The following is a 19,570-nucleotide window of genomic DNA, read 5'->3' as shown; positions in this document are numbered from 1 at the left end:
CACCACAATCAGTGTCATTCTTTAGGGACAGCCCTTGTCAGTGCAAGTCTTACTGTTGGCTACAATCTCCCTGTAATGAGGATTACAACACCACTGCAGCAGAAATCATTTATTTTAAACAGAATTTGTGTACCAACAAATTGTGTGTGACTTAAGAAACTAGAAGCACAATATTACAGAATGGATATGCAGTCTAAATACATGCTGGCAGGCTGGTACTTCTGTTCACATTTTTATGCAAGGTAAGCGAATTTCAATTACAAGATTTTGTAAATTTAGTAAGACTCTGTAAGTTAAGTCTGCTAGTCAAAATCAATGAAAACATCTGTTAGTGGGGCTGTAAAGGTGCACAAAATTGACATTTTGTATAACAAGAAATCACTACTCCATCTAAATACCCTAGTGTGTGGGTTGAGAGCATTTCCTTCTTGATTCCCCAGAAGATAAGACGTTATAAATTTTGTATTAAAAAAAAAAAAAAGACTCCAGTCCATTCAGTACAAACAGATCTAACTGACAGACTCTTACTGTCAAATATCAGTCTTTTGCCAGAATACTGCTTATTAAGAAATAAGTACAGCTTAGTAGAGTCTAGTGCTAAGAGATGCAAAGGGGAAAGGTGCTAAGGCGGGATTGAGCAGGGAGTTGGTCCAACGAGTCTGGATCTCCCAGCTCCTGTGATTCAGCTTTTCAAGATCAAAAATAAAACATCTGGTCAGGGATATCCCAACTTTAGCAGGCCTCAAAATTCACAAAAGCCCTGGTTATTGGAATAGCGATGCAGGCTCTTTTGTACTTATTGCCAGGGAGGAATGTGTACTTAGTGTTATACAGGGGTAACTTGTAACAATACCATCTGACTGTCAAAATTAGTGTTTCTGCCAAGACTAAATTTGTCATACCAACTGTACTTCAAATATGTACTTCAAATGTAAATAAGTTGCACTGCACAATGTCTTAAATGCCCAGTTGTGTACTTTGCACTGAAACCTGTGTAACACCGATAATTAAATCAGTCCATTTCCTTATTTTCAGCCAAGAGGTGGTGGTTGTGTCACAATATTAACTGAATACTTCGAACAAGCATGAACAATAGTCTAAGCAGAAAAAACTAAACAGTCTCACACACACAAGATCTGAAACACGCAAACCATATACAAAACTGTAAAAACAAATTCGTATTATTCTCCTTTGAAAAGCAACTAAATTGAAGTGAAACCAGGTCAGTATGATATGGCAAATCCCACCCTTGACAGCCAAGTGGCAGATCCTTTGGGATATCCAAAGAAAAGAAAACACACATCATGCTAAAGTGTGAATGGATTTCAAAATATGTCAGTCTCTAAATATTGAAGTACTCTTGAGCTTCCAATTATACCTGGTTACTTTGCAGAGGACAAACATCAGCCCTCAAGGTTGTTTTAGAACCACATATCTGGTGGTCGCTTTGTTTAGGAGCCCACCTGGTGTCTAAGCCTATCAAACAGTCAAATCCATTTTGCCACCGTATCACTGTTACAGCCGCTCTTTAACTGAATGTAACAACACTAATCACAATCTCAAAGTGAGCAAACTATCAGATATGGTTGGATCAAAAACATTTCCATTTCATAAATTAAATCAGATCAAAACTTCTAATTAAATGAACACACATTAGTTCTAGCATAAAAACACTTGATTCTGTTAATACAAATCCCTTTCACAGTGACCTCTAACCACCAACATCTTCATTTGTTAGAGGGAGGGAGGGGTAAAGGATACTCATGCACAGCAGTCTTACCAGATCTATGAGAAGTAGTTTGGGCATGCAGTAAATGGTTAACCGCCTCAGAAAGGCCAAGCAAAACCGGAACATCTTTCCCTCCAATGTTGCTTGGCTCTTTTCCAGTACTAGCAGGTATTCAGTATCCATTTTTGCAGGGCTTCATCTTCAGCACTCTGTCTGATCACAGCCTTACAGAGCAGCGGGAGTTTGATTTCTCCTACAGCTGACACCTCATTTAAATAAACCTCCTTGATGCTCTTGTAAAAGGAAGGACTACCATGAATGTGTCAAAGCCTCAGTTTGCACTATGCACCAAGGTCTCGCCAAAGTTTTTATTAAATTATGGGTTTGACCCAACTCTAACTAGTTTAGACTAGTGATTGAACTACTGAAAAATAAGTCTAAGGGGTTAAAATAAATACACCGTGGAATACATCAAATCCACAATCTCGACTCTGTACTGTAAACTATAGAACAGGCCTGTTTATGTATAGTCAGTAGGAGTGGCAAAGCAGACAGAAGACTACTTTCAAATTATAAGAAATAAATGTTTCACTCTGTAATATTCAAAATTTCATGTTTACAGCCATGTGTCAAGAGTTCAACACAGTTAGAGGGGGATTACTGTAATTCTTTATCTGGTATGCTAAGAACCTCCATTAAAAGGCCAGACTGCTGTCCACAGAGTAGAGGTCTTAAAGGCAAACCAGTAAAGCTGAACCAGCACAGGACACTTGATAAGGGTTTAAACAATGTCTTCAGACACTATACAGGGCAGACAGACAACTCTAGTGACTACAGGAAAATTTAGAGATTTGCTGAAAGGGTTTAATAGTTATTCATGCATTTACAATATACTTCTCAAATGCATATAAAAGGAAAATATGTGCTGTATTACTCTGTGCCTTTTTGAAGTTAAGCTCTTGAAGAAAATTACAGGAACATCAGTCTAGAGCTGGGGTCTAAAAATCTGTTGCTTAAATTCATTCCTACCAAAGTACTAAGCTGAACCAATTATTAAATTGATTAGGTAAGATTAATTTGATCTGGAGTCTTCTGCTGAGGACAAAAGGGGTTGTGGCTTTTGGGTTATTTTTGTAATGCCATATATATATATATTAGAACATTTGTAAAACTATGTACTAGAAAATAAAAATGACATTTAAAAATTCCACAGAAAAAAAAACACCTATACCGTCTGCAAGATTCATGGAAGCAGCAATGACCCGTCATAAATTAAGATGTGAAATTCACACTATTAAGTGGGACAATTGCTGTCCTCATTACTGCCTACATGGACCAACCCCCACCATCTGTTGCTGCATGTCTGGTTCTGCTGCTGCAGGACCATTTGTCTGCAAAGCCACAAGTGCAAACAAACGTTGCTCCATAGGGCTGTCAGCTTGCAAGCAGGAACACGTCCGTGAGCACAGCAATATCTGTGTGCCTTGGATTCTTCACCTTTTCGAATGAGAGAGAAATGCAGGCAACCTTCAAACACTGACACCACAAGATAATCCAAGGAACCCAGACCTCCATTCCTTGGAGAACATCTTAAAGCCCTGCAAAACCTGGTGGATGAGGGTACGCTGCAAGCTGTGCATGGCACACAGAGTAGTTTTTAAAAAACAGGTTATTTTTAACATGATTATTAAATTTTATTTTTGTATCTGTCCCCAGTCATTCAGAAAATAACCTAATGCCTTGTTTCCATTGCTGTATATTGAAAAAATGGTTTCCTTTCAGTGAGCTTCTAAAGGAAAGAGTGTGTTTTTATTTACTTATCATGATAAGAAATCAGAAGACAGGAATCTCTTTCGAGGGAGGGGTATATGCATACAAATAAATCTAAGTCCCAATAGAACACCCTAAGTAACAACAGCCACATGTTAAACCAAATATTCTGAGAATTCAGGGTGCTCCCTCAGTGCAAAACGACAGTTGTCTACCACTACTGCGGCCACACCTTTGACTTGTGGTTCGAGTTGAAACACACACTGCCTATGACACACTAGCAGTAATCGGTCAGAGCTACAAAACTTAAAGAAACAAATACAGTATCATTTTTAATGATGGTAGCACAGATTATAAAAAATAGGATTTTTTACCATATTTCCCAGGTAAAAACTAAAAACAATTCCATCACCCTGACACAATACTGTTACTACTAAAAACAAAGCTGAAATAAGATGTATGCTAAATGTAGTTACTCATTCAAATGATCGGTGAATGTAGTTTACTCCACTGAGTTCAATTTCAGTCTAGCAAAGGACACGCCTTCAAGTCTTGCACAGTCTAATGTTTTTCTAAACATTTTTTACATTCCATACAACGCAATACCTGGGCTGTGTCAAGTGACTATACACATCTATAGCATTGAACATTCAAGTAATTACTTTAACCTGCAACCGTAAAGGCTACTCGAGTCTTTACAAAGTTTACAAAGCTAACGTTACACTATTCCACTATACTGGATTTATTAAAATTGTATTCATTTAAATTAGATAGACTATCAGATAAAAACTTAGTCAGGATTTTGCTTAAGACAGTTTACAGTAAAAGACAACCTAAGGGACTATGCAAAAAACTTGTTTCATACTCAAACAAATTATAAATTAGAGTACATACAGGTCTAATATACATTTCAGTCACTGATACATGTTTAGGCTCACTTTCATCAGCCAAAGCAGAATACACTTTTTTTCTGGACAGCATGTACACAAGAACTGTACAGTACAGGTAATACTAAAATGTGATTAGTTTGGAAGCACATATCATACAGCTTCATCCTTTCCATTTTAATATTTGGCAGTTAAATTGCATTAGTTGTATAACTGGTAAACATAAAATAAACCTTAAACTGTTTGCATTCTTTCAAAGGAGGGAAAACATGGTCAGCAATGCTGTACGCTTAAAAATGTCATTATTTTGAATGTGGAGGCGAACTACAAAGCATGGTTAATGAAAGATGGCTTAGAGGCAGTGTGGATTAAACAATGCTTTGCAATGACCACAAATCTAAAAGAATGTGAAGGGAAACTTCATGAAAATGTTAATCCAAGGATATTTTCAGGTACTTCTACTGATGATAGTAAACACTTTTGCCAATGAAAATTAATGATCCCAAAAGTTAACCATTATGTTATACCATTACATGACTGCAATTACAGAATGGACAAAAAAGTAGATAAATAATTGATTAATGAATCACTGATAGCTGTGTGTGTGTCTGTCATCTTGAACAGCAACATTCAACACACAGTACTGATACAATGTAGCGAGCAAGGAAGTGTCTTTCACACGATTGGGCAAGAGCAGTAGGGTAAGTTAATACATAAAATTAAGATCATATGATCAATTTTCCCTGAAGCTACAACATTAATCACATAAGACTGTAGGATGAACTGCTGTATACAGCTCCGTTTAGTAAACAAACATACTGAACAGTGTACCGTTAATGGATAACTAAGAATATGGATATCAACAATGGATAATAAATATAGATATATATATATATATATATATATATACTGCAATCAAATACATACGGAGTTCCAATAAATACATAATACCAACTAAATAAATACTGACATCACATCGTCCCCGGAGTCGTAAAACCGGATCAAATAAAGTTCTTAAAAATAATATGCATTTTTGTCCATATTAATTACCGACATTTCGTGTGATTAAAGCGATGCACTAATTGCCGGACTTTAGGCAGAATCTGCAGTCGCATTGTGAGAAGACTTGACAATAATACAAGACACACCCTCTGGATACACGAACTAAACGGATCATGAAGGATTGCAATGAATGGGAACAACACATCTCGCGTTTAATGTTTTATTACATTTCAAAAGACAATAGAAATAGATTAAAACGCAGATTTAGCAACGACACGTAAAACCACGCGGTGTTTCTCGGCTCATTTGTACATGTTTAATGTCTATCCCTTTGAGTTTCCTCATTGCTGCAACACTCCACATTTCCTGTCTCCGGTTTCCCACACTTCCACGGGGGGGGAAATACCGTGGAATAAGCGTTGTATTTCAGGATTTAATCGGTTTTTCTTTCTTACCTGAACATAATTGCTTTCACAGTAGTCTGCTACCCGGGTAAGGTTCTGGTAGCTTTCGACCAAGGCTCTTTTGCCGGCTGGAATTTCTTCCTCTAACAACATTTGCAGCTCTGCCATCTTACATCTCTCTGCATTTCTTCTTCTCCTTCCCTTTGATGAAAACCACAAGCTCTGCCCCGAAGAGGAGCTCCTTCGCCGGGTATTGTGGGATTCCTGGCCTCGCTTTCACCACCGCGACCTTTCACCTGACAGACAAAAAAAGAGAAAGAAAGAACAGAAGAAAAATACTGTAACCTGGAAAAGTGCATGCTGGGATACGTAGTTTTATTTGCTTAATGCAGCGAGAGAAACTCAAGACATGTTTACAATTAACATGAAACAGCCACGCTTGAATTTATACATATTTAACGTATTTACTCTACATATGCGTGTGTGTGTAAATGCATCATACATATATATGCAATACACACTTCCGCTTTTGGATTAGAATAGGTGTATGTAAAATTATAACATTATTTGTATTCCACTTCAGCAATTTCGATAACTACTTACTATACTAATTCAGTACCTTGAAATCGACCCTATTAGATAAATGATACACGACTAGTAAATACATACATCATAAAACAGTATCCTTTTAAGTACTACAACTCCCAACAAACGACTACATTTCCCAATGCATCATGGTCGTTGTCGTCATTTTGCCGACTCTGGTTTTTGACGCACTTGGCAAGTTGGTCTTTGCGGAACTACAACTACCTGCATGCACTGCAAGGGCAGGCTCGTATGCTTCCTGTTTATGGACGTATTAGAGAGGTCGCCGTATTTGCACCGCAGCAGGTAGATTATATTTGTGACATTGTAAGAACTGTATACTTGCAGAATCTGGATTCTTTGTGTGATTTTATGACAGCCCTTATCTACGTATATATATATATATATATATATATATATATATATATATATATATATATATTAAACCCACAATGTGTCATCCCTGGGAAGAATGTGTGCTAAGTAATACTAGTGGAGGAATGACCTGTTTGGAGACCGTACTGTTTACATTTGTGAGACGATTGTTAATATTTAATTAAACCGTTTAAAAGCTTCGTGGAAGTTAACTTATTCTGTGATCTTTTGTGGCGATAATTGTATACTATATTAGACAATAATTAAAGACCTTTGAACTGCGATATATGACGCCAACACTGTCGGCACTGTCGGTTTATTTTTTAATGCAGACAGCTACCCACAGATATTTATAATCCCCAGGTTTAAAGGTTTGCTGCTGACACTTTCCATTTTGTGTCACAATGGCGGATGAAAGACCGATCCACGAACAAAGGTTTGACGCTGCAGTGAAAGTAATTCAGAGTTTACCACAAAATGGTAAGGGCTGCATTTTCTCTCCTCTAAACTGATGTGTTAGTTGACTGAAAGCACCCATGAAGTGAATTAATCTGATTGGTTTCGTTGATGTCTTTTGCCATCTATCTTCAGATCAACTCTTTAAGTGTAATTGACACTTTTTTTTAAATGCATTTTTATTTAGTTTAAACATAACGTGCATACATTGAAACTACCACTTTAAACAAAGATATCAAATCTATTTTGATGCATCGACTGAAATCTAACTAGAAGGGGAAAACATAAATAATATGCTAATGCAACATATAAATATACATTTGAAAACAAAATATGCATTATTTGTACTGGTATTTTATCCCAGTTACTGTTGTAAAACTATTATTCCCATATTGCATTGTGCATTTGCCTCTTAGTCAGAATGCTGAAGATACATTTTAAAACTAATGCAGATAAGAGGGACATTTGGAAATCTGGGACTTACAGGGAGCTTAAAAGTATGGTGTATGTGCAAGCAGTATATACAGTACAGCTAATTTAAGTTACATTTGTAAAATAACAATCTTGTTTCATTCTTCATTTTTTCAACATGCTCAAGAAAGGAACTTTTTCTTTATGTGTTGTGTTGTTTTCCAATATGACGCATATCTTACCCAAATTAATGCATTGTGAAATATGCTGGTCCTGCCAATCCTCCGACATGAACTTAGCTGAACTGTTATTGGATGAGCTCACTGTGAGAGAAAAAGAGTGCAATCAGCATAAAAATAACAAATAAGCCCCTGCAAGGTGCTTCAGACTAAAACATAAAACATTGCTTAAACGGGTTGACAGAATGCATACAGTTTTTTAGCCCCTGATTGTTAACAAGATGTGAGGTTTAATGGCAAGCCAAGTTATCATTTAGAGGTTTCAATTGCATTTCAAAATATCTTTAAATATTTAAAGATATCTTTACATCATACAGATATCTCTAAATTAATTTGAGATCTTATTTGACTCAATGTACTGATATCTGAAAATAATTTAAAGATATCTTGAATACATGTAAATATACCTTTAATTCATTTCAAGATATTTGAAATTCATTTGGAGATATCTATAAATAACTTCCTATTTTGAGATCTCTACCAATCATTTTCTGATATCTAAAAATGACTTCCTGACCTGTACCTTGTTAAAACACTTTGAAGATATAGTCTATGTAAATTAATTGCAGATTTCATATTTAAAGTGTATTTGAAGATGCCTTCAAAACATTTAAAGATATCTGAAATTAATTTAAAAGTATCTCTAAATATTTACAGATATCTTAAATACATTTACATATATCTGTAAATGTATTTAAGATATATCTTGAAATGCAATTGAAGATGTCTCTAAATGATAACTTGGCTTGCCATAAGGTTTTCATGGGGAAACTTTGCAGATATATCCCAACAGAGTGTAATATGTAAGCATTGTGTTTTAATATACTTTTGTATAACATCAAGACCCAATTATTAAATGTAACCACTCTTGTAAACAGCTGATTCGAGTAAAGCTGAGTCATTTTGCACATTGTTGCATCAGTGATTATTACACTACCAATCCACTTCTTCACACAATCCCCTGTATTTAGATTTTTGTGAGGTTGACCTAAGTTGGCTACAAAACTGGATTCATTCCAAATGCCGTTTTAAAATTAGTTGGAATAACCTTTGAAGTGTACCCATCATTTTAGTGAAATATCAGGATAAATATTATTGGCTGGGGGAGTATTATGTTGGGCAGCCTGTAATAGCTCTTCTATTAAATTACCAGCATTCATCTCATCTTCTCCCTGAAATCTGAATAATTGGTTAATGGAGTTTTATGCTTTCCTATTGCTCTAGTTTTTAGCAGCACTAATGAAAAAAAAAAAAAAAATGGGAAGAATTTGCAACTATGGCTAAAGGAGATAAAGGTCATCTTGCTCTTTTTACAGACTGTGTTCATTGTGGACTTCACAATCGAATTGTTTATTTAACTTGCATGATTTTTTTTAGGGTCTACGAATCTGCTAGTTATTAAGATACATTTGAAGCCTTCGGGAAAGATAAACATTTTTTTTTGAATCACTATGCAATGCTTGCAAGTTCTGAGATCTCTTGAATAGATCCCTTCATTCATTGCTTTTACACATAGAAACAAATGCACACAGACAACGAGTCTCTGGTCTCAGCGTACAGAGTCAATTATCTACTTGATAGTCGGCAGAGAATTTCAGCAACACATGTTTGGAGCTCTCCGTATATATAGTACAATTACTGTTAGAAAACCCATATTTTATATATTTTCCCTTTGCAATCTAAGCACCTTATCTTTAGTTTTCCATCAGTCATCACTAACTTATCCTTATCTGTGAAGCTGTTTAGTGTTTTCTCTCTTTGGGCATTTTTACAAACTTTACTCTTGTCATTCATTCATTCATTCATCTATTACAGTTTAAATACCTCACCCAACGTCTTTGCTCTAGATCTTTTACTCACAGAGCAAAGATACATTTTTCACAAACTATTTGAAAATCAAAATACATGTTATATTTAATTGTGGATTTTCCTTACAACTTAATTTACAGTAGGAGCTAGTGTTGCTTACCACTGCTGTAATAGTCTCTAGCAAGATCACTTTTAAAGCATTTCACGTACAAAGAGAAGTAGGCCCTAGCTGATTGTATCCAGTGTACCTTGATAGAGTCTCTTAGAATGCTTAGCCTACTAAATCAATTACTAATTTAATTTAACAGCCATAATCCCAATTGCCATTATTCAACTATCCAGAGAAATCTAATTTTAAATAACGAAATATTAAATTTATGTTGTGCATGAAAACCACAGATTTTTTTTGGTGGTGGTTGTTGTTGTTGTTGTTGTTGTTGTTGTTGTTGTTTACATGAATCTTGCCCACAAAATTCAAAGTATTTCTGGTTGATACTAGGCCTAACACCTATGTTAATGAGGACATTTTTAAGTTGTGGTGAAAGTAGTATACTGCTCCCAAAAAATGACTATTGTATTTTTTATTGTTGTTTAAACTGGGGCAGAGTGACAGATCAAAACTGCCATTTTTTCAGGAAAATGGTAATCATCTTTCCTATGAGAACTAAATCTGGGATCCAGCCTTGCATATCTTAGCAGAAAATGTGAATTGAGAATTCAATCAGCTCACTGATCTTACAACTCTGTGTTCTTGTGTCACCATCCTTTTTCTTCTTTTCTTTCTTAAAACAGGTTCATTTCAACCGTCCAATGAAATGATGCTAAAGTTTTATAGTTATTATAAGCAAGCTACACAAGGACCCTGCAACATTCCCAGACCTGGCTTCTGGGATCCCATTGGTAAATACAAATGGTAAAGTGTTTTTTCATATTGAGATTCTTATTTTCTTGCATCTCTGAGGAGACATTTAATGACTGTCCAGTTCTGAGATGGTGTTATTCTCTTGTAACCAAACAAACAAAAAGATGTGCTGAAATAAATAAGCTGTGACTGCCCTTCATTTTGTTCTTCAAGATGCCAGTGGAACAGAAGCCTTGAAGTAGCAGGCATATCCAATCTTGTGATCAGTATTGCCAGGAATCCTCACTGTCCCTTTCCGAAACTCAGCATGATGGAGCTCTCTGCTCTGCAGTTCCTTGACAGGCTTGATTTGAAATTATGTAATACAAATTAAATGGTGTTGTATGAAAATAGCTGGCAGCATGTTTTTGACCCACTGGAACTCTGAAGTATTGTAAAGAAGTTAAATATGAATAGAAGCATCTGTTGACACACTTGTAGGAAGGATGTGGCAGAGTGCCCAGATCATTAGTATGGTGCTTTAGTATAGTATGTTATATTAAGTAAATTCCACTTCACACAGGGAGTTACCAAATTACTCAATTGTTTTTATTCCAAGGGGGGCAGCCATGTCTCAGAGCTCTCAAAGCAATGCAGGGTGATGAAAATTTAATTTAGATTTGTAGGTTACTGTTATTTTATCTTTTATGAGCTGTTGCTGTTTTCTGTATTATCTTATTATCTTTTCTTATTTTGCTTTCCTTGTTTTGTAGCAATATCTTATTAATGTTGTTCTTCAGATCAGGACATTCCAGTCCTCAGGGGCTGCATGGGTGACTGGTTTCAGTCGACAGATACGTTAAAATTGGCCGATTGTAAACCGACCCAGGAGAGCCAATTTCAGCTAACGTTTTCAAAGACGCAATTATAATATTTCTTTTTATCTAAAAAAGAATAGATCGTTACTTCATGCTTGAAATTGCAAGCCTGTGAACCCACCACATTAAACAAGGATTCATGAGATCTTACAAGAAACCTGACTTGTGTTATATTTTGCTGTAGGGATGCATGGAATTCTTTAGGAGATATGTCAAAGGATGAAGCAATGATCGCATATGTTGAAGAAATGAAGAAGGTACACAATGTTGATTTTTCCTCTTCTATTTTTCTTTTAAACCGGAAAGAAGAAAACATATATACACACGTTTCTTTTGATTAACATTCGTTTTCCCAACCTTTAGATTCTGGAGACGATGCCGATGACAGAGAAAGTGGAAGAGCTGCTTCATGTTCTGGGACCCTTCTATGAAATTGTGGAAGACAAAAAGAAGATATCCAACGTATCTGACCTAACCACAGGTGACTGATTAAAATTACAGATTTACTGATCAAGATCAAGCTGAGAGATCTCACACAGCTGTTTGAACAGATCATCATAATAGATAAAAAACTAAAAAAACTCAGGCAAAGCCATTTTAATTGTCTTGCAGTTTGTAAGCCATTGCATCATTAATAGCATAATAGTTCATTGATATGGCAGCATACATGATGAAGTTTCTCCTGAGAGCATTAGGCATATTGGGATGCATAATAAAAATGCAACAACATCACAAACACCTTGTGAAGAACTACAATTGCAATTCTAAAATCTAGATACTAAAACTAGTCACTAATATGTGGTTAATGAAGCATAACATGTTTTGGAGATGTGTATAAGCTATAGTGTTTCTCATAGCTGCTACATTGCAGTAATATGCTCTTCCATCACATCTCTACCTGACAGTTATACTAAATCTTTGCTCTTCAGTCGCTGTGGGCATATTTGCAGATTTGTTATATTCATGACACTTTGTCTGCTGTTGTCAGCAAAAACTGCTGCTGCTGCGCTGGATTTAAAAAAGTTATAGCTGAATAACACAACTACTGAAGTGACAGGACATTCAGCCAATTCAATAAGCTCATTACACCAAAATATTTATGTATGTTATACTGGGGACCTGGAAGAAGTTCTAGGAGGACATCAAATCTGCAGTAGCATCCACACGTTGGATCACTTTTCTTGACATTTCTTAGGTGTTTTTTGTTTGTTTTGTTTTTTTAATCGTAAACGTACTATTTTAGTTCAAAGTTTTTTCCTCCAGAGACACATTTATCCTCCTTTTTGTTTTTAAATCATCATACAAATATAGCAAGACACAAAGCAGGAATGGACAAGATATATACATAAATATAATTGTAATATTTTGGGGAGACATTAGCAGTAGCCTGTTCGTACATAGAAAAAGTGAACACATTGTCCACTGGAGGAAAGAGCTTTGATAGCTGTTCCACTAATGCATCCCGAAGCATTAATACAAATGTTTTGCTTCTATTTCTTGCTCAGCCCGATTGGAAAAATTTGCTAGGTCACTGGAAGGCAAGTGTCAATGTGCAGTCTGTGTGATCTTTAGTGTCCCACTCCTATTTTGTTGACAGCGTAGTTAACTCACTTTTGAGCATTTGCTTTGTAGTGCGGTTTTGTATATTTGTTTTGTGTATTGCTTGAGACAGGAGATATAACCAGAACCTCTGGGCATTTAATCCGAATTCCAGATTAACATGTTATACATAGATTTCCTTTTTAAAACCCAGAAAAGTCTGCAGGAAATGTGTTTTGTGTGTGTTTTTGTGTGAACGGGTCCTGGTTGTCTTACACCAAGGGATTAAAAAATGAAGGAATTATTGATGATTATAAAAGTGGTTATAGGTACAGTTTTTATTGCATACCTGGAGAAGTTGTCACATGTAGTGTGGCTGAAACTTGACATTGATCTAACTGTAAAGACTGTCTTTAGGTGAACATGTTAAATGTGCTTCTGGGATGATGTTTTGCCCTAGATTTCAGCTCTTTTCTCATCCTTGTTTCTCAGTGTTTTATAGTAAAGCACAAAAATTCTCACATTAAACAGACTCTTTTTTAAACTCATTTAATATTAGAAATTGAACTAGTCTTTGTCTTAGTCTTTTACCAGAAATAGAGTGTGTTGGTTAGACCCATTAGTTAAACCTCTAGATATAGATGCTTTTTAGATCCATTATGTATAGCTTTTAAACATACCTTGCTATTGTTTTTGATGTTCTATAGATTTTTAATGTTTTTTTAAAGGGGTGGCAAATGTAAATGTTGTGGGGTTTTACATCACCGACTCACTGCTGAACACATCCGTAGAAGACTAATTAAGATTTAGTCTTAAAGATCGGGGAAAGGTGAAGGTTTTTGTGGTTAATACACCTTTGATCTATGGAAATAGCACAGACCTCCAAGTAGCTAATTGCCAGCCATGTTGCCTATTTGCATTGACCGCTTCTGTGCAGTCGTGTTCATTGGTGATAAGTCATTATTCTCTTGGCAGATGAAACTGACTAATGTACTTAGAGTTAAAAGAATGTAAAATTAGTGTCTTATACCGTGGCTGTCCTCAGGGTTTGGAAGCATGTTGACGTCGACCCCGAAGTGCATCACAATGAACGGCAAATTGGAGAGCAGCGACAGTGGAGCCGAGTCGGAAAAGATTGAGGATGAGGAGGAGGAGGAGGAGGAAGAAGAAGAAGAGGAGGAGGAGGAGAAGGAGGAGAAGGAGGAGACTGAGAAAGGTAAATAGAGCTTGGGGAGCCAAACACGACAATGTGACATTTCAGAAAACTGCATAGAATAGGGAGAGAGAACATAGATTGATTGATTTTTGCAGTTCATGGGGTACAGATTTAAAAGTTCAAAACTAAATTCCTGAGTGTCAACAGTGCCCAACAGTTTTGTCAGATCTTCCTTTCAATGTGTCTCTGTTGCAGAAGAAGATGTTTCAGACCTGACAACAGAGATCAAGGACTCGTCAGGAAGAGAGACGATGCCCTTTGCCAATGGCAGTGTAGAGTACAGCGTTCCCTCTGTAGTTACCAAGACGGACAGCAGGGCTTTGCTTAACAGTGAGGACTGTGAGGAGAAATCGAGCCACAGCGACCAGCCTCCCGAGCCCCCTGTGCTGTGCGAGATCAATGGCCATCTCAGTGGTAAAGTACTAACCGTTCTCCTAGCCACACCAGTCTGGTACACATGCTGTACATATTTCAGTATGTGGATAGATAAAATCATGCTTTTGTGAAATATCCCTAAAATGTTTTCATGATGTGATTAATGACAAAGAATAATTTACAGTTTCATTGTTTTATATCTCCTATAAACTGGTTCTATGTTTTTGCATGTCTTACATTGTTCTCTTTTACGTGTCTTAGTTATATTAATGGTTGTTCTTTAGTCCTGTACTTTCTTGCTGTGGCATGTATACGCATAACAGGGAGGTTTAAAAGCCTGTATAATATTCCTCAGATCTCAATGAGGATGTCTCCAGCCTGCATCACTTAACAAGCGACTCGGACAGTGAGGTGTACTGTGATTCTATGGAGCAGTTTGGTCAGGAGGAGGTAAGTGACAATTATAATAATAATGAGAACCAGTTGAGCCATGTGTCCAGTGCGGACCCAGTAATTTTTAGATATCAGCAAGTGGCCTATGAATAGAGATGCTGTGGTGTTGATTTGCCTCACTGTGGCCTTTTTAAGGTTTAAGAAAACCTTAAAAAAAAAAAAGGAAACTAACTCATGCCCCTTTATGTACTAATGATCGTAATTCTTATCATCCTCAACATTGTTGTCATTATGATTAGGATTATAATCTGATTACGTTTAGAGCTCCGAGATTCTCATCAGCCACTCTATGGAGACGGGTGAAGTGAGTCGCAGTGCCCTGTTGTTCAGGACAGAAGTGGTGCAGGCTGGAGAGCTGTCTGGAAGAGGGACTCTGCAGGCAGGACCTGAGGCCGTCAAACATGGAGGGGAAGACGGAGAAGCCGGCGGAAACCCCCCACAGAGAGAGAGTCTGAACACGGAGAGGTCTGACAGCGCGGGACCCAGGAGAGGCAGGGGTACTGTATTATATTTTATATTTGTGCTCGACTTTGTGTCTCTTACAAGGATATTTGTTTTTACACCTTTTATTTTATTTTGGGAGGGATGAGGTTAGCTTTTATCATATTTATGCTGAACCGTTAATGGGAAATCAATAATCAGTCATTAATAAATACTTTGAGTGACAGCTGAATCCGAAATCAAGATAGCTGTTTGATTTTACAAATCCAGATCTAATCTAGTTTATCCTTCATGATAATTTAGGTAAGACTCTCCTTTGGCATGAGTTAAATCAGTGAACCAGTGTAGCCAACATTGCATTGGTTTGGTCTGCCTCTGACTGCTGTGCTTCTGATGTGTGACCAGGTGTCAGGACACAGGGCGTGGGTGGAGGAGCGCAGGGGGGCCTGCTGGGCAGTGGGGGTGACGGAGAGCGCTGGGGCACAGAGAGCACATCCAGGGGAAACCTGAACGAGCAAATCGCTGTGGCCCTCACCAGGCTGCAGGAGGACATGCGTAGTGTGCTGCAGAGACTACACACTTTAGAGGCACTTACAGCATCTCAGGTAGGTGCTAGCAGAGGACTGGGGAGGGCCGAGTCATTAATTATCCAGCACCAGATCAGCCACACAGTAAAGAGTGGATTACAATTGACTTAGTCTGCATCCCAGTCAAACACATGATTTTCTCCCCTGCAATGGCTACATGTGGATCAAAACATGCAGTAGACAGAGTTAGAGGGTTGCCAGTCTGGCCTACTTTTTTAAGTTTAATACTTTAGCTGTTCTTTGGCTTTCTTTTCTGCAGTAACTCTTTAATTGTTTACTGTTTGTATCTGGCAGCAGCTTAAAGCAAACATTGTCTAAACATAATATAATGTTATTAGTCTTATTTATGATGTTTTATTTATTTATTTATTGTTTACTCTGTGTGTTTTCTGTGTTTGTTCTCAACAGGCTAGATCATTATCTTTACAAGAAAATTATCCTTCTCCTCCAGTAAAGAAGGTATGGTATCCATTGTGAACCATCAGATGAAATCTTTTGACTGCTCTCTGTTGCAGATTGATTTGTGAACTTTTGTTTTATTTGGATACAGCTTTGCATCAGACTGCCAGTGACCGCAGTGTTGGTAACCCTGAACTGTCTCGTGAACGGGGGGCCTGCACTTTGTCAGACATGTCACTTTAGCTTTCATCATACTGAGAAGAAATGTCTTATTTTGCCTGCTTGTATACTTGCAAATTAAAAATGGGTAAAATCCGAAGCAAAACTAGCGACATTAACCATGAGTTGCCAAGAAAACACTGGCTCATTAAGCCCGATTGAACTTTTTTGTGGGAGGTATTATCTCGATCACACGGTCTATCCAAGGACACGCTCCTGCTAGTATTTCAGTATGTGCTCAATGAGATTTTCTTCTTGCAGAAACCATCCTGGTGGCCTTTTGACATCTCCCCAGGCATGCTGGCCTTTGCTGTGGCATGGCCTTTCATTGTGCAATGGCTTGTGCGTGTCTATCTGCAACGAAGGAGAAGGTAATTACGGGACCTAAAGACCTAGCTTGCTTGAAGGAATTTGCATTGTAGAACTATGCAGGAATTCCCAACCACCAAACACTCTGGGTAGATTCCAGCTTTTCCTGACACCAGAATATGTTTCCTTATGTAGTCGATGTGGGTCGGAGCTCCCCGCCCGGGATTCGAACTGCACACCACCGGCGCCCCTCCGAGTGCTCCAGCGCAGTACAGTGTTAAGCCCTCTACGCTAAAAGGCCGGGCCTCCTACCACGGGAGGCTTAACACTGTACTACTTTTAACTGAGGGGTTACGTCACTTTGTAATGGGCTCATTATGCACGGATGAGCCCCGTTACACTTACCACATCTTAATTTTCTCTTGATATGAAGTGTGTGGCAGATAATCCTGTCAATTTACAGTACTGTAAATGAGGATCTTGCCACACATAGAGCTAGCACACGTTGAGCAAACTAGTTGCTGATCTCATGTTTTCTCTTTCTTACAGGAAAATGAACTGATAGATGGGATGTCCTGAGGGAAAGACGGCTCAGTGCATTGCAAGCTCTTGAGGTCCTGTTAGTTTAAAGGGACTGCGTCACCCTTGCCCTCTGTGTGTATAATTCCTGCTTTTGCACTACAATGATGGCACTATTAGAAACAAGTGGCAACCTTTACAGCATCTACTGATACAAGAAATGGATTTAGTCATTCAAGGAAAAAAAAAAAAGTGAATGTATGGTATTCCAACTTATAATCATGCAAGTTTTTAATACGACGACTGTGGTAGAAAGGACAGTCAAGATTCCTTTTCCGAATTACTGCATATAATGAATTTGAAGGAAAGACGTTGGCTATGTGTGGTTTAATAGTATGTTAATGGTTTGATTGTAGTAAAACAACTTTGGTTTTAACTTTTCTGTTTAAACCTAATCTCTTTGAAGCATGTAGACCAGCATATGTCTCAGTGTCAGGTGTAAAGGTCATTACGATTACATTATATTGTTCAAGGCTTTTTGTACCCTGAAATTTGTTTCCTGTAGCCTTCTACTATGTGGTTACATATTGTAAATTAAACCATTCACCATCTCCTAATGTCTGCCTGCCTGACGGTTAAAGTCTGCTAAAGAGTCTGGGCAGATCTGTGGTGAGACTCACTGAATGACGTGGTACTCTTAGTACATATATCATTTATTGTGCTGCATTACTAATACAGCCTAATGATTTAATCAAGATCTAATTAACCTTTGATATTTACAATACAATTAAAAGGCTAGAAATTTGGTGACAAAAAAAACTATGTAAACCATATCCAAAGAATGCAACAGGATACAGAAAATATTTCCAAAGACTTCCAAGGTACAGCATTGCGGGTTGGTGGCATCTTGGTGATTGAAAGGATACGTGTTGAGTGACAGCCCAGTGCAGAGCCTTGACTTCATCAGTGTATGGTTTCCTGCTGTGAGACACTTTGCTACATCCTCTGAGGCCCTGAAATCCATTTGGTTTAATTATGATTCTTTTTATTTGTGTTTTGTTTAGTTTTTTTTACATTTCATCTGTTAAATATATCTTCCTTCACCATGTTTTTTTTACTGTCATGAAGTTGAGCTAAAACGGTGTAAAGAAATCTTCAGTCCCTTTTATGCTTCTCATGAAGCCAAGAAAATATTTAAATGTACTGCACAGTAGTACTAGCAAGGATATTTTAATTCCAATATTTATGTTCTAATACTCTTTATTTCCCACTGAGCTGTTATCTTCAGCTACAGTATCCTTGTTTATTTTTCTTGTAGTGTAAATTGTCTAATACTGTTAATAATAGCTGTACAGATCAGATTGTAGAAACTATGAAGATAAAAATATGCAATATTTTAATTGCACTGTATTGATATGGCTAAGAGTATAGAAGTCTATATTCAGTTAATCTGTAATTGTAAAGTATGCATTGGCAACAGAACTAATTTTAGTTCTAGACCTGTTGTTTTGTTAAAGCATATACTGCACTATCTTTTTATGAAAATGAAACTAATATTGCTTTCACTTTTTTCTTTCACAAATGGGACAGCTAAAAGCATGATAAACTTAATATTGTCTGAAGCATGAATAAAGTTTTCATAATTTATTTGGTGTTTTTATAAATTTTTTCAAATGTGAGATCATTTCAAATTGGTGTCATGTATGAGTACAAATAGGTTATGACTTATGAAACCATTTTCACCAGAATTATTCTTGTAATACTGAAAATTGCATCTGGAGATTATAGATTTAGTTTTTTACTGCTTTATGAACTATAGCTGTTCTAATAGACAGACATATTTATACATATTTATCAATAAATTACTAAGTGTCCGTTTATGTGAAATGTAAGCTTTCATATCACCAACTACAATATACAGCTTTCTCTTTGGACATAAAATTTACAACTTAAAATAAAATAAGTAGGCTTTTTTGTTAAACGCTTTAATATATTTCTTTTTTTACTGGACATTGTAGATATTGTACAAAGATTGGATAAACAACTACAATGTAACATTAAAGGAAATATCACATCAATAAAATCAACCCAAACTTCTGTAGTGTGGAAACCAGGCCAAAAGCACAT

The 19,570-nt window shown here is 36.9% G+C and overlaps 2 protein-coding genes across 7 annotated transcripts in view; one reads left to right on the top strand and one right to left on the bottom strand.

The window, feature by feature from the left end:
* The window catches only part of abi1a (abl-interactor 1a), a 47,036-nt gene extending 40,974 nt beyond the window's left edge, over positions 1-6,062 (bottom strand). For 3 of the 6 annotated variants that reach the window (XM_066718015.1, XM_066718024.1, XM_066718059.1), the window contains exon 1: positions 5,844-6,061. In XM_066718015.1, coding sequence (XP_066574112.1) covers positions 5,844-5,960 — 117 coding nt within the window. In that variant the 5' untranslated portion in view covers positions 5,961-6,061. Of the gene's footprint in view, positions 1-5,843 lie in introns of all 6 variants that reach the window. The other 3 variants (XM_066718034.1, XM_066718050.1, XM_066718043.1) reach the window with 2 other exon arrangements.
* Positions 6,063-6,631: 569 nt separating this feature from the next.
* On the top strand, positions 6,632-19,090 carry acbd5a (acyl-CoA binding domain containing 5a). Its single transcript, XM_066717980.1, has 13 exons — positions 6,632-6,683; positions 7,116-7,232; positions 10,460-10,580; positions 11,571-11,643; positions 11,750-11,867; positions 13,971-14,141; positions 14,337-14,555; positions 14,872-14,966; positions 15,232-15,466; positions 15,816-16,015; positions 16,406-16,456; positions 16,877-16,986; positions 17,474-19,090. Exons 2-13 carry the CDS (start codon positions 7,157-7,159, stop codon positions 17,484-17,486), a joined length of 1,482 nt encoding a protein of 493 aa, XP_066574077.1. The 5' UTR covers positions 6,632-6,683; positions 7,116-7,156; the 3' UTR covers positions 17,487-19,090.
* Positions 19,091-19,570: the final 480 nt, after the last annotated feature.

The sequence above is a fragment of the Amia ocellicauda genome, chromosome 2, assembly GCF_036373705.1.
Source record: "Amia ocellicauda isolate fAmiCal2 chromosome 2, fAmiCal2.hap1, whole genome shotgun sequence".
Classification (NCBI taxonomy): domain Eukaryota; kingdom Metazoa; phylum Chordata; class Actinopteri; order Amiiformes; family Amiidae; genus Amia; species Amia ocellicauda.
This window is presented reverse-complemented; position numbering and strand designations above follow the sequence as displayed.